Source organism: Sabethes cyaneus, chromosome 2 (assembly GCF_943734655.1).
Source record: "Sabethes cyaneus chromosome 2, idSabCyanKW18_F2, whole genome shotgun sequence".
In the NCBI taxonomy this organism is placed as follows: Eukaryota; Metazoa; Arthropoda; class Insecta; order Diptera; family Culicidae; genus Sabethes; species Sabethes cyaneus.
In genome coordinates this window covers 167845978-167858225 of record NC_071354.1, presented here as the reverse complement: position 1 = coordinate 167858225, position 12248 = coordinate 167845978, and the positions used below count along the sequence as shown (strand labels likewise).

General features: G+C 41.1%; 1 protein-coding gene across 11 annotated transcripts in view; it reads right to left on the bottom strand.

Annotated features, from left to right (window-relative positions):
- The window catches only part of LOC128734982 (protein alan shepard), a 370743-nt gene extending 358740 nt beyond the window's left edge, over positions 1 to 12003 (bottom strand). For 7 of the 11 annotated variants that reach the window (XM_053829412.1, XM_053829405.1, XM_053829415.1 and 4 more), the window contains exons 1-3: positions 11530 to 12003; positions 9088 to 9242; positions 1449 to 1562 (exon numbers count right to left, since the gene is read on the bottom strand). In XM_053829412.1, the coding sequence (XP_053685387.1) occupies positions 1449 to 1535 (87 nt within the window). In that variant the 5' untranslated portion in view covers positions 1536 to 1562; positions 9088 to 9242; positions 11530 to 12003. Of the gene's footprint in view, positions 1 to 1448; positions 1563 to 9087; positions 9243 to 11509 lie in introns of all 11 variants that reach the window. The other 4 variants (XM_053829406.1, XM_053829407.1, XM_053829411.1 and 1 more) reach the window with 4 other exon arrangements.
- Positions 12004 to 12248: the final 245 nt, after the last annotated feature.

The following is a 12248-nucleotide window of genomic DNA, read 5'->3' as shown; positions in this document are numbered from 1 at the left end:
TGCAAACTTTGATGCTTGTAGCTACCTACCTATGCGGGCCAGAACTGGAGGAAACATGCTTCCTGTGTGTATACACCTAAATAATTCAGGAAGAAGAATGCCGGCCGAAGCTGAGGCGGGCGTTAGTTCAAAAATATTTGCTTTGCCCTTGTGAGCGCGTTCGGAGTGCTTTATTACACTAATAAAATAATTTCCCATATTTTCCGATCTGACGCTGGTTGGCACTGTCACACGGAACTAGTTAAGCTAGGTACTGTGAAAAGCGTTGGGGACAAAGCACGGTACGTGTCGTACCGCGGTGGGTGGAAAACCGGGAAGGGAGGTTGTATTCTTGTTTGCGCCACAGCTGCCGATGCTGCCAGCGAGATAAATGTTATTATTTAAACCATTTTGTAGCACTTTGTGATAAAGCTGAAAAGCTTCCTACGGAAGCAGCTTTTCCTAAATGAATGAATGTGTTTATGTGATAGACGGATTTTCATTACACAGTAGCGATTCAATAAACGAATGAGAATTGTTCCTGGGATTGTAACAATGGGAGAATACGTTGATGTTCGCACTGTTGTTTATTCCAGTACATGCAGGATGGTGAAATTAGAAAATTGGAATTGGCAGTGAATTCAGCACGCGAAATATTTCTTGACTCAAAGTCAAATAGAATCATGCCTAGACCGGAATCATGCTCACTAGCCACTGACTGGTTCAAAGGTGCAGCGCGTGAGAATCGTCAGCGGAAGCGCAAATTTCCTTTCGTGGCTGCAGCTGACGATCCACATAAGAGCGAAAGTGTGCACAAATTACTTCCAACCAGTTGAGCAGCAAATTGTCTGCAAGAGCATTGAGAGTCACTCGACTCCGCACAGCCAGCCGGGCCAGGCCAGGTTAGCTGGCTGTGGCTCTTCTAGGGGCGTCGGTACCGATGCGATGTACGCCGTTTGGCTGTGGAAAGTGCACACTAGTTTTCTCGCTACATATTCCGACTTGGCTCCTGCTAGCGGCGGCGATGATTCGGTGATTAAAAAATATGTTCTGTGCAAATGAATACTTCACTGTCGGTTTGCAAACCAGAAGATTTCTAACGTTGATGCGCAGCGATAGAACACTGCTGTCGATGCCAAGGTGCAGATAAGAGTTTTTTTTTCGAAATCGTGGTAGAAATTGAATTTTTGTTTCCATAAAAAATATATTAGGCATATAAAAAAATTACGCACAAAAAGTTCTAGTCATTCAAATGCTTGAAAAAAGTTGAATATATTTTGGTCACACAAAAACTAGTGAACAGACAGAATTCGTTTAAGCAAAAAAAATTATCCGTTTGTCAAATGTTAAACTAAACAAACAATTATAATACTAGGTAAAAGAACACTTCACAGGAAGTGATTTTTGAACGCGAGCACGACCAATAGGATATAATTGAATTCAATTCCTGTTACATAAATTAAACTTACGTTTGGGATAACCTGATGTCGGGGAGGCATCTGGGGTCGCATCCCAGCCGGTGGTGGTGGAGCTGGGCTATAACGTGGTTGCTGCATGTTGCTGTAACTGATGTTGTTGTTTTCCTGTAAATAATAATAAGAATAATAAAAAACAAATTCTCAAATAACAGCTGCAACTGTAGTTCAACCAACTATAAAATTTATCATAACCAAAAAGCACTCGGACATAATTAAATGCGCTCAAGAGATGGCTTTGTCTTCCGAACCGAAACCGAAACCGGGGTACTCTCTGCGGCTTGTTTGATAAATGACAAATTTATACGGTAAGTAGTGTAGCGCTGAACAAAAGACCAGCAACCAACAACGGGAAAAATTGTACCATCGAATGATATTCACGACCCTTTTGTCCCATTCGACACCGGGAGAAACGGTCTTTTTCCAACATAAAACACCCATTTTTGTTAGAACCAGAACCATCCGTGGTGTGCTGTGGACAATGAAATCAACTTACCTGTCTGTACTATGTTAGTTAAAACAGAAAAAAATAAACGGAAAGCTATTTTGAATAAAGTTTGCAAAACTAGCAATCACGTTGCTTCGCCTCTATAAACGATAACTTTATCAGAAAAGTTTCACTGTCCTGCTGAATGAATCATAACTGCAGCAGCCTATTCGGCCGCTTGCTAAACTATTGCACATAAACAAATATGTAGAGGTACGCCTGTCTAGGGGATGCCTCTGCTTTCCCAAAAACAATGATATAGCCGCTGCAGTCGTACCACCATAGCGAATTGCACCAAAACAATCAGTATTTTGGCCACAACAACCGTGTCTAGTGCTATGCTGCAATAAAAAAAAAGAAAAAAGAACACAACGCAAATAATTTATTGCATTCCGATGCAAATTGAAATTCGCTTCAGTAGAGACCGACAGCTTTCGCCGGGATGCGGCAGAGCAGAGCGCCGCCGTGGGGCTGCAGTTTCCGTAATGGAGGTGTATTCAATGTTCTGATTCGGATGAGGGAGGAGAATGGGCGAAAAGGCGCCGAATGGAAAAACGTGGTGAAAATTGAAATAATGTCAAATTTAGTAATTGAAAATAGAACAACTTCATGCCTTCATAATTAAGATATTCAATAAGTTTCTGGCATACAATCTATGACCCTTCCCCGAATGGTTTAATGTCCAATCAGGTTCAATCATATTTGGACTATGATTACTAAAGAAATAAACTACAAGTTCAAAACAGACAATTTTCTAGGCTAATGTCTTCTGTTCTTCCTTCAGCTATCTCTTGATCATTGTGATTCTCGGAACATGGCTCTGTAAATCGCTTTGTTTTGCAGGTTCTGATAGGATAGCTCGGGATCTCCACGTGAAGTGCTGTGCTACACGTGGAGTGCTATTTCGAAACTCTCAACACACACCCATGACGTGGATGATATTAGAGCGTACTATCAGAATGGGCGAGGTTTAGGAACTAAAGTAAATGAGCTGTTTCTTGCATCTAACGACAGCAGCTGTGACATAATCATGTTAACTGAAACCGGATTAGGTGGCGACATCAATTCCTTTCAGCTGTTTGGATCCGCCTTCAAAGTATATCGATGTGATCGTCACGTCGAAGAATAGTCAAAGCAGTTTGGTTGGTGGCGTATTGATTGCCGTTGCTCAACATCTCCCAAGTTCGATGGTCGATCTAAACCATGGCGGTTATCTCGAACAAGTCTGTATTTCTACTGTTACCAGAGGCACGGAATTTTTGCTTGTAGCAGTTTATATTCCCCCCGATAAAAGCAAGGTAGTCTGTTTCATAGACGAACATATCCTTTCGATCCGTGAGTTACGTGAGAAAGAGGCTTCTGACCATAAAATTCTCTGATTACAACCAACTACAAATATCCTGGTTTAATGGAAAGGATGGACTACAATTCGACAATTCCCTCCTGCTTTCTCTTGCTAGTGCTGCTGTGGTTAATGGATTCGAATCCCTGAGCATAAAACAAGCAAATCCACCTTGGACGAACACTAGACCTACCTTCCTGATCATGAGATCTCTGTGAAGCACAATATCTCATCTGCTTCCCGTCAATTCTCACCATTCACCTCTGGATTTATTATTGCCTATAGTGGTATATCCCGTGCCTGGTAAATGGCTGGATAATGCGGAATATAGACCCCATAGAGGTCGTTAGCCTCTCATCCAGCAACTCCGATCCCGACCTCCTCTTGGTACCAGGCGGAATACGAGCATCATTAACGTGCACTGCCCGCACGGAGGTAGTCCCGACAATGAGAAAGAAGCGTTCTACGCGAGGCTGGAGGCAATGTATGGCAGCTGCTCGTCACGAGACATCAAGATCGTCATCGGGAATATGAACGCCCAGGTCGGTAGGGAAGAAATGTATATACCGGTGGTAGGACCCAATAGCCTGCACACTGACACGAACGATAACGGCCAACGATGCATAAACTTGGGTTTTTCTCTATTAACATCACGAACGTACGCTCCCGACGGGGTGCGGATATTGATTCTGACCATTACCTAGTAGCAGTACATGTGCGCTCAAAGCTGTCCACCGTATAATGGACACGTCAAAGCCGCCCTCCTTGGGTGATCATCTGGCAGCTAGATAACCCGCATGCTGCCGAGAACTATGCGCGAATACTGAATGAGGCATTGCCTTCTTCCGAGGAGTTAGGTGCTTCAAACCTCGAAGATGGTTGGGACAGAATACGCTCGGCCATCGGAGAGGCCGCTACCGTGGCACTAGGTGTTGAACCTCGGAGTACACAAAATGATTGGTTTGATGGGGAATGACAACAAGCGGTGGAGGGGACAAAAACTGCTTGGACAAATTATCTAAGTACTGCCATTAGAGAGAACCTGGCCGACGGAAATACCGACAAGTTAGGAACCAGTTGATCACGATCCTCAGTAGAAAAAAGCGCCAAAAAGAGGACAGAGATCGTGAATAATTAGAACAACTATTCCGAGCTAATGACATGCGTAAATTTTATGAGAAGGTGAACCAAACTCGGAGGGCTACACACCGAAATCTGACATGTGTAGGGACGAGGGAGGGAATCTAATCACAAACGAGCGCGAGGTGGTCGATAGATGGAAGCAGTTCTTCGATGAACACCTCAATGGCGAAGTCGCAGAAGGAGGCGGAACGGAAATTAACCTAGGAGCGCCCATGGAAGATGGTAATGTCCTAGCACCTGATCTCCAAGAAGTCAAACGAGAATTCGGGCTGCTGAAGACCAATAAAGCCGCTGGGAAGGATCGCCTACCGGCAGAGTTTTATAAACATGGTGGAGAAACTCTAGCAAAGGCTCTACACTGGGTTATTTCGAGGATTTGGGCGAGGAAAAGCTACCGGAGGAATGGATGGAAGAAGTGGTTTGTCCCATCTACAAAAAGGGTGATCGGATAGACTGCTGCAACTATCGTGGCATTACGCTGGTAAACGCCGCCTACAAGCTGTTCTCCCAGATCCTGTTACGCCGGCTGTCACCGATAGCACAAGGTTTCGTAGGGAATTAGCAGGCGGCTTTATGGGGGCTCGCGCAACTACGGACAAAACTTTTACTCTTCGACAGACTAGCAAAAATGTCGCGAGTACAACGTGTCCGCGCATTACATCTCTATTGATTTCAAAGCAGCATACGATTCAGTCGATCGAGACCATCTATGGTAGATAACCCAAGTAACCAGTGAGCACTTAAAGAAGCAGAAATCTAGCTTTTTATTAGCCTATGGTGCACACCATATCGTGCAGCATAGTTCAATATGCCTATAAAAAGCTGCTAGAAAGCCGGTTTTGGCGAAATATCCGGCTACATTAGTGCTTGGAGATTTACAAATGTCATAAAACGTAACGCCTGTTGCGTAACGGTAAAACGTCAAACATAAAAAATGCGGAAAATATATTGTACATCCTTTTTTATCTTCCCTCTCTATTATGCTTATATGGCGTACTTTGTTGACGTTTCAAGATTGCTTTTTTGTTATTTTCTTTTTCGGTTAGAATTGAACCGCCAGCCAGCCAATCTGTCGATTACGTGGCTTGGAGTGGAGGAGTAGGGCAACGCCTTTACCAGTTGATCTGTAAACGGTAGTTGCGAGTCAGCTGCCAATAGCTACTTAAATTACCGAAATTCTTAACTCGGATGTTTGATTTGCTTATCGATGTGGAATGGAGGGAAAGATTTTATTTTTTACATTTCTCCTATAAGTTGCGCTTTGGGAGAATTACCTACCTTTTATTTTCTTTTTATGTGATGGCATACATGCATAGAAATATTTCTTGTAAAATCCGTCTGCATATGCCATATAGATTCGTGTTGATGTTTATTCTATCGGCGGTGCAGGATTGTGCGTAAGATAAAAAGAGAGGGAAGAAGAGGCGAACCAGCCGCAGGCTGAACACCTCTCTAATATAGAATAAAAAAAAAAGGGAAGCATTTTTTCTTTTATCACACGTACGTTCGCAAGGAGAATTCCTGCAAGTGTGAGCAGTGTTCAAAATCTCTTTTGATGCCGGTAACGGCAATAAAGCTTGCTTAGAGCATCTAATCAGCTTTTCATAGTGCTTCAAGTAAATTTTAATTCAACATTGAGAATGCCATTTTAAAGCTGCTATGCATTGACAATGCTGAATTATATCTGGCAGCATGTAACTTGCAAATATACAGCAGCTTTCAAGCTAAATTCAGTGCTTAGCGGTTACCTGGGAATGCACGAACACGGTTTTCCGGACTAACTGACGCGACTGATCAGAGCTACATTGGATCGAGTGATGTGTTTAGTACGCATCTCTGGGACACTCTCGAGTCCCTTCGAGACGCGACGAGGGTTGAGACAAGGTGACGGTCTATCCTGCATGCTGTTCAATATCGATCTTGAGGGGGTGATCCGCCGAGCGGGCATCGAAACGAGAGGCACGATTTTTACCAAGGGTAGCCAACTTCTAGGCTTTGCAGATGACTACGATATCATAGCCAGGAACTTTGCGACGGCGGAGGCAATCTACGCCAGACTGAAAGCGGAGTCTAGGAGAATTGGGCTAAAAATAAATGCGTCGAAGACTAAATACATGAATACAGGAAGAGGCTCAAAGGAAACAAACGCGCGTCTCCCATGGACGGTAACCGTTGACGGCAACGAACTAGAAGTGGTAGAGGAGTTCGTGTATTTGGGATCGCTGGTGACCGCGGATAACAACACTAGTAAGGAGATTCAGTGGCGCACCCAAGCAGGAAATCGGGCCCATTCTACTCTTCGTAAAACGCTACGTTTAGGAAGCATACATCGCCGCACGAAGCTAACAATGTACAAAACCCTTATTAGACCGGTAGTTCTTTATGGACCTCCGTGACGCTGCTCACGGAAGACATACGCGCCCTGGCCGTGTTCTAGCGGAAAATGTGAAGTATAAAGTGAAAGCGGAGAGTGGCGGAGGCGTGAGAATCACAAGCTACAGGCACTGCTTGGGGAAACTCCCATCGTATATCTAGCGAAAGTTAGCGTAGCCTGCCGGACACGTCGTAAGGATGCCGGATGACAGAGCGACGAAAATAGTCCTCTTCAACAACCCCACCGGCACCAGGAACAGGGGGCCCAACGTGCACGATGGCTCGACCAGGTCGAAAGCGATTTGCGACTTCTGAGACGACTAGGAAATTGACGACGAGTGGCCCAAGACAGAGTTGAATAGAGACGAGTGCTTGAAACAGCACGAGCCACCCCGGCTCTGTGCTGAAGAAGAAGAAAAAGAGGAAGAAGAAGAAGACTGTTTGTCATATAAATTCATATTAAGATTTCGCCTCAAAACCTAAACCTAAGCTTGTATAATAACATGTGGATATCAAAAGCTGTACTAAAATCCGTGTACAGAATTTCGACGATATTACTTCTGTTCATAGTAGCAAGTGAGAAGTTAACGAATTATATTAAATTAATTAACTTCTTCTTCTCCATTTCTTTCCGCAGTAAGACACTCTTTGTAACGTTTGAGCACATCTGCAATAGTTGATTTTGGTATACTTATTGATTGTACGATGGAATGAATTGAAAAATCGCGATTTTCCAAATAGTTCTGCAGGATAGCTTTTCTACGTTCTAACTAAGACGCGCCATCTTATAAGATGAGAGCAAATAACAAAATAATGTATATGATTTAGGTTTGTTTATGTATTGGTCAAAAGCATAGAGAAAATCGTTCAAGTAACAAGCTTAACACTACGTCCCGGTTTTGATATGAACAGTCTTTGTCGTATTTGCTGATCGTTCGTCCGGCATTCTCACCACGTGGCCAACCCATTCTCGTGTTTTACTCATTTGACAAATTCTAACTGGTAAAACTCGTGATTCATGCGCCTTTTGCACACTCCTTACTTTTGGTTTATGTCAATACACTAAGAGCTTGTAGGGCGCTCTCCTGCAGCGTCCATGCTTCGTGGCAATACAGTGTCAACGGCAGAAACAGCGCCTTGTAGATTGCGAGTTTTTCGTGAACATAACACTAGATATACCAAACCAGTCATTCTGACTGATCGTGCAACTTTAGCTCAAAATTCCTGCAACATGTAACATTTGCATTCAGAAATAATGTTATGAATTTGGTAGCTATAAGTAGAGAGTACATTTATTACATTCCGGTACCAGTCAGAATGACTAAATAGCTTCTAGTGTTAAGACTGCAATTCGTAAAGATCTGGATTGACGCGGAACTATCAAGAGTAGCGTATCAGCCCAATCAGTTTCATTGAAAAACCATATTCATCGATACTCTGCTATTACTCATTTTATTTACTGAATCGTACGCTGCCTTCAAATCTATACACAAAACTAATTATAGAAATTGGTTGAGAATCTGTTAATAAGTAAACATTTCGTCCATTGTGGAACATCTCTTGTGAAAACCTCATTGATATTCGCCAACAAATTATTCTTACAACGGCATCAGTCAGTGAAATCAGATGCCCATCTTTTGTATCAGGTAACTGAGACCTTACAGCTAGTTTGCTGGCAGTTGTTCTTCGGACCACATCCTCGGTATTACCACGAATTAGTCCCAAAAAAATCCCAAAAAATCTATCCCAAACTCTATACCATTGAATTCTTGCATGCCTATTAATCCATAATTGAAGGCGGAATGTATATTGTTTTGAAAATCTGTGCATGCTCCAATCCACATTTTTCTGTGCATCATTGATTTGAGACATCGTTTGCAATGATAAATCGGTGCACGACGATGGAACAATAGTTTGGTAGCTTCGATTCTCTTCTAAACTGTCTTCCATCAGCGTTAGTTAATTGGGATTAAATCCACTCAATTGCTTGTTCATAGAAACTGGAATATGATGCTCAAATTAATAACATTAGTAAGACGATTAGAATTTATTTTATTGACATAATCCACATGAGACAAAAAAAAACTTAAACTCTCAAATCAAAATATGATGAATTTCAAACCAAGAAAAATATTTGGTAGACATGACAGTTTCGCCACTGCAATCAAAGGTCACTCACTCACCTCTAGTGGGTGAGTTCTGATTCTAGTTCAACCATCATAAAGGAGAATGAATTTGTCGCAAAGCACAAACATGTAGGAACATCAAACATCACCCATGGAACTTACCGTTTCTACAACAACTCGCCGACTTTTAGGTTGCGTTCGATTAAAATGCTTTTTCCGCGATCAAAAGGCACTAATCAATCGGTCTAGAAAGCTCGCAGAGGTTGATTCACTCACTAACACCAGGTTATATGCAAGCCCTAAAAACGGATCTCTTCCTAGAACATGAAATACGCGACGTGAGCAGCCCGTTGTTTACGTCCTTTATTTACTCGACACTGCTTTGCCATCTCTTTCACAACACTGCGGACAGGCACTCGCAGTTACCCGTGGCAGCAGGGTTGCCGGATTGATTGTGATTGTCGCAGGTAAATACTCAAAATTAATCATTGAATTCAGAATACCTCTAGATTAGATTAGATTCGGAACAACTTGAAGGTTTGAATCTCATTGAGTTGTGTTGCAATATTACATTACACACCAAAATTTGAAATCGCTTTTCAGCAATTTGGTTTGCTGACATAAAGTCAGTAAATGAATTTCTTGCTGTCCTATCAGCAATTTGATTTCTATTTACTGAAAATCAGCAATCTGTTGGCGATTGCTGAACGTTCAGCAATTAGCGTAGCCGAACTGTCAAAAGAACTGCCATATTAAATATTCTTGCTTTAAGCTGCATTTCGCAATGTTTTAAGTTTCACGATTGAAAGCACCTTTTCAAGTAAAATGAAATTCAAACTTAACGTAAATATGAATCATGGACTTGCGGAAGTTCTACGGATAACAATCACAACGTAGAGGTAATATTTGCTATGTTTATTTGTTCGCAACCAATATATTTTAATTTTTCAGAAGTAAGAAGCAAACGGCGACAGGCAATTTAAAATATTTTTCCCGACGTCATTTGGTAGAAAGTTTTTACCGATGGAATTCGACAGCATGTGGTAATGCACATAAATAATGAATCATTCGATTATTAAGCGTATTAATTGTACATAGATTTTTTTTGTAAATAAATGAAGAAAAACCTAAAATTTTAATCATTTTGCTGAATTTATCAGCAAACTGCTGTCAAACTAAAATTACTGAGTGATCAGCAATTTGGTTATATGAACTGAAATTCCAGCAAAATTTTGACGTTTCAAATTGCTGAATATTTCAGCATAAATTTTTTACTGAATTTATAGCTGAAAATTCAGCTTGTCAAAAATCAGCAAAATTGTGCTGATAACCGGCGAAAAAAAAATTACTGTGTAGTTTGGTAAATTGGAATTTTAATTTTAGAAATATTTTAGTTGGTTATGAGTTTTACGTATTTGTCAAGAAATATCTGAACATTTGGTAAATGTAAAATTAAATTTGTGGATTTTTATTCTATTCTTGAGTTCGCTATAATGCATAATTTTACGGGGAATGGACAAATGTAAGAATTGACTAGATTCAATGATGTTCATAGTAATTGAAAATACTATTAGCTTAATAAATTTTGTACAAATTGCATGAAAAGCACTAACAAGGTCTTATGATCTTTGCAACATTTTGAGCGATTTGCAGGGTTTTTTCAAGCGCTATAATGCATCTCTAACTGTAACTGAGTTAAGTTAATATTGTAAAAAATGGTGTTTAACAAAGAAAACTATAGCCTAAGTTTGACAAAAAATCTTCGTTATAAAAACAGTATAGGAATAATTGGTATTAGTTTTGATGGAAATTTTGAATAAAATTTTGGTACGATCTAAAAGCAAAGTTGTGTTGTTCTTCGGTAAAATTGATCTTATAGAAATAATGTTATTTGATTGGAATATGAAGTGAGAAGTCCACTCTTGGTCCACTTTTGGTATCATTATGAAGAAATGCAATGTCTAAAATATGAATGAAAGGCTACCTATTGGTTTTAATAAAGATGCTACTTTTTAATTCAATATAGACCCTTTGTTGAACTTTCTAGTAGCCTTTGTAAATAGGAAAAAGATTATTTTTTCCGTTTAATTTGAAGTGCAAAACAGACACTGATTAAGCCTGTATGCCATACGCAAAATCAGTATCTATCGAAATTTAAAATAAAATTAGAATTAAAGAGATAAAGTAACGTCTCTGCTCTACAAATTTTACTATCAGAACATCAACATAGAAACTATAAAAACATGGCTTTAATTTCAATATATGTTATAATTTCGTTTGCGATACTTTGTTATAGAGTATTAGATTATCGTCACAATCATGCACGGGGATATTGCGATGAATTTTTGAATTTGGCTACATTTGATTTTAAAAGATTTTTTGTTGATGCTTTCATTAACAATAAATCTTTCAATTCATTCATCACTTGAAGCTGTGCTTTTGTGGAAATTAAATTATCTTTATGGTTCAATTTGCCAGAAGTTTATCATATCAGGTAAACACTGCAAATCAGAGATAAAATCCGGCCGCCCTGTTCGGTGAGTGCCTGTCCGTGCTGCACTTGTCAAACTGTGAGATTGCCTACTATCGCTCCACTGTCCTTACCGCCCTTCTTTCCACATGCGTCAGCACCAGAGTCACGGAAAAGGATTTTTTCGTCCAAATTTCAGCACCCCTCACCGCTGCTATAGCAGAATTGCGCAATTCTGCAACCTTTGCGAAAAATGCACCAAATGCCTTGATTTTCAAGCAACGGAAACCGAACTTCTTCGAGGGAGACCGCGCAGAGAAGAACGCAAAACTAGAGGTTCTAGGCACTGATCCGTCCGTCTTTCTTCGATTTTGGAAGGTCGGCGATCGCTGAAAATGGGCTTTTTCCACACCAAAATGCACCAGAACCAGCAGCAACAGAACGAAACGGCGACGGAAAAACACAATCGCAACAGCACAGCGGCGGGCGTCGCGTCGAAAGCCGAAGCAAACTGATTCGAGAAAACTAGTGCCGATTTGCAGTATTTAGCCAAATTTGCTAACAACACCACAAGCAGTGGCGCAGCACACAACACACGAAAAACGCGAATAACAAGATTAGATTGACAAAATTTTTCGACTGACTGCCGACATGGCTAGCACTGTGTGAGTGAGTGTGGGTGCAGATGAGCTACAGCTACGAAGAGCGATCACAGCAGAAGTCCCGGCGTTTATGCCGGGTGGTACTCACGCTCACGAGTTATCGGCTCGACCAATGTTGCACTAGTTGCAGGTGTGGCAATGCGTGATAATTACATCAATCGGGCAATGTTTCAAATTGTTTGAATTCAGAA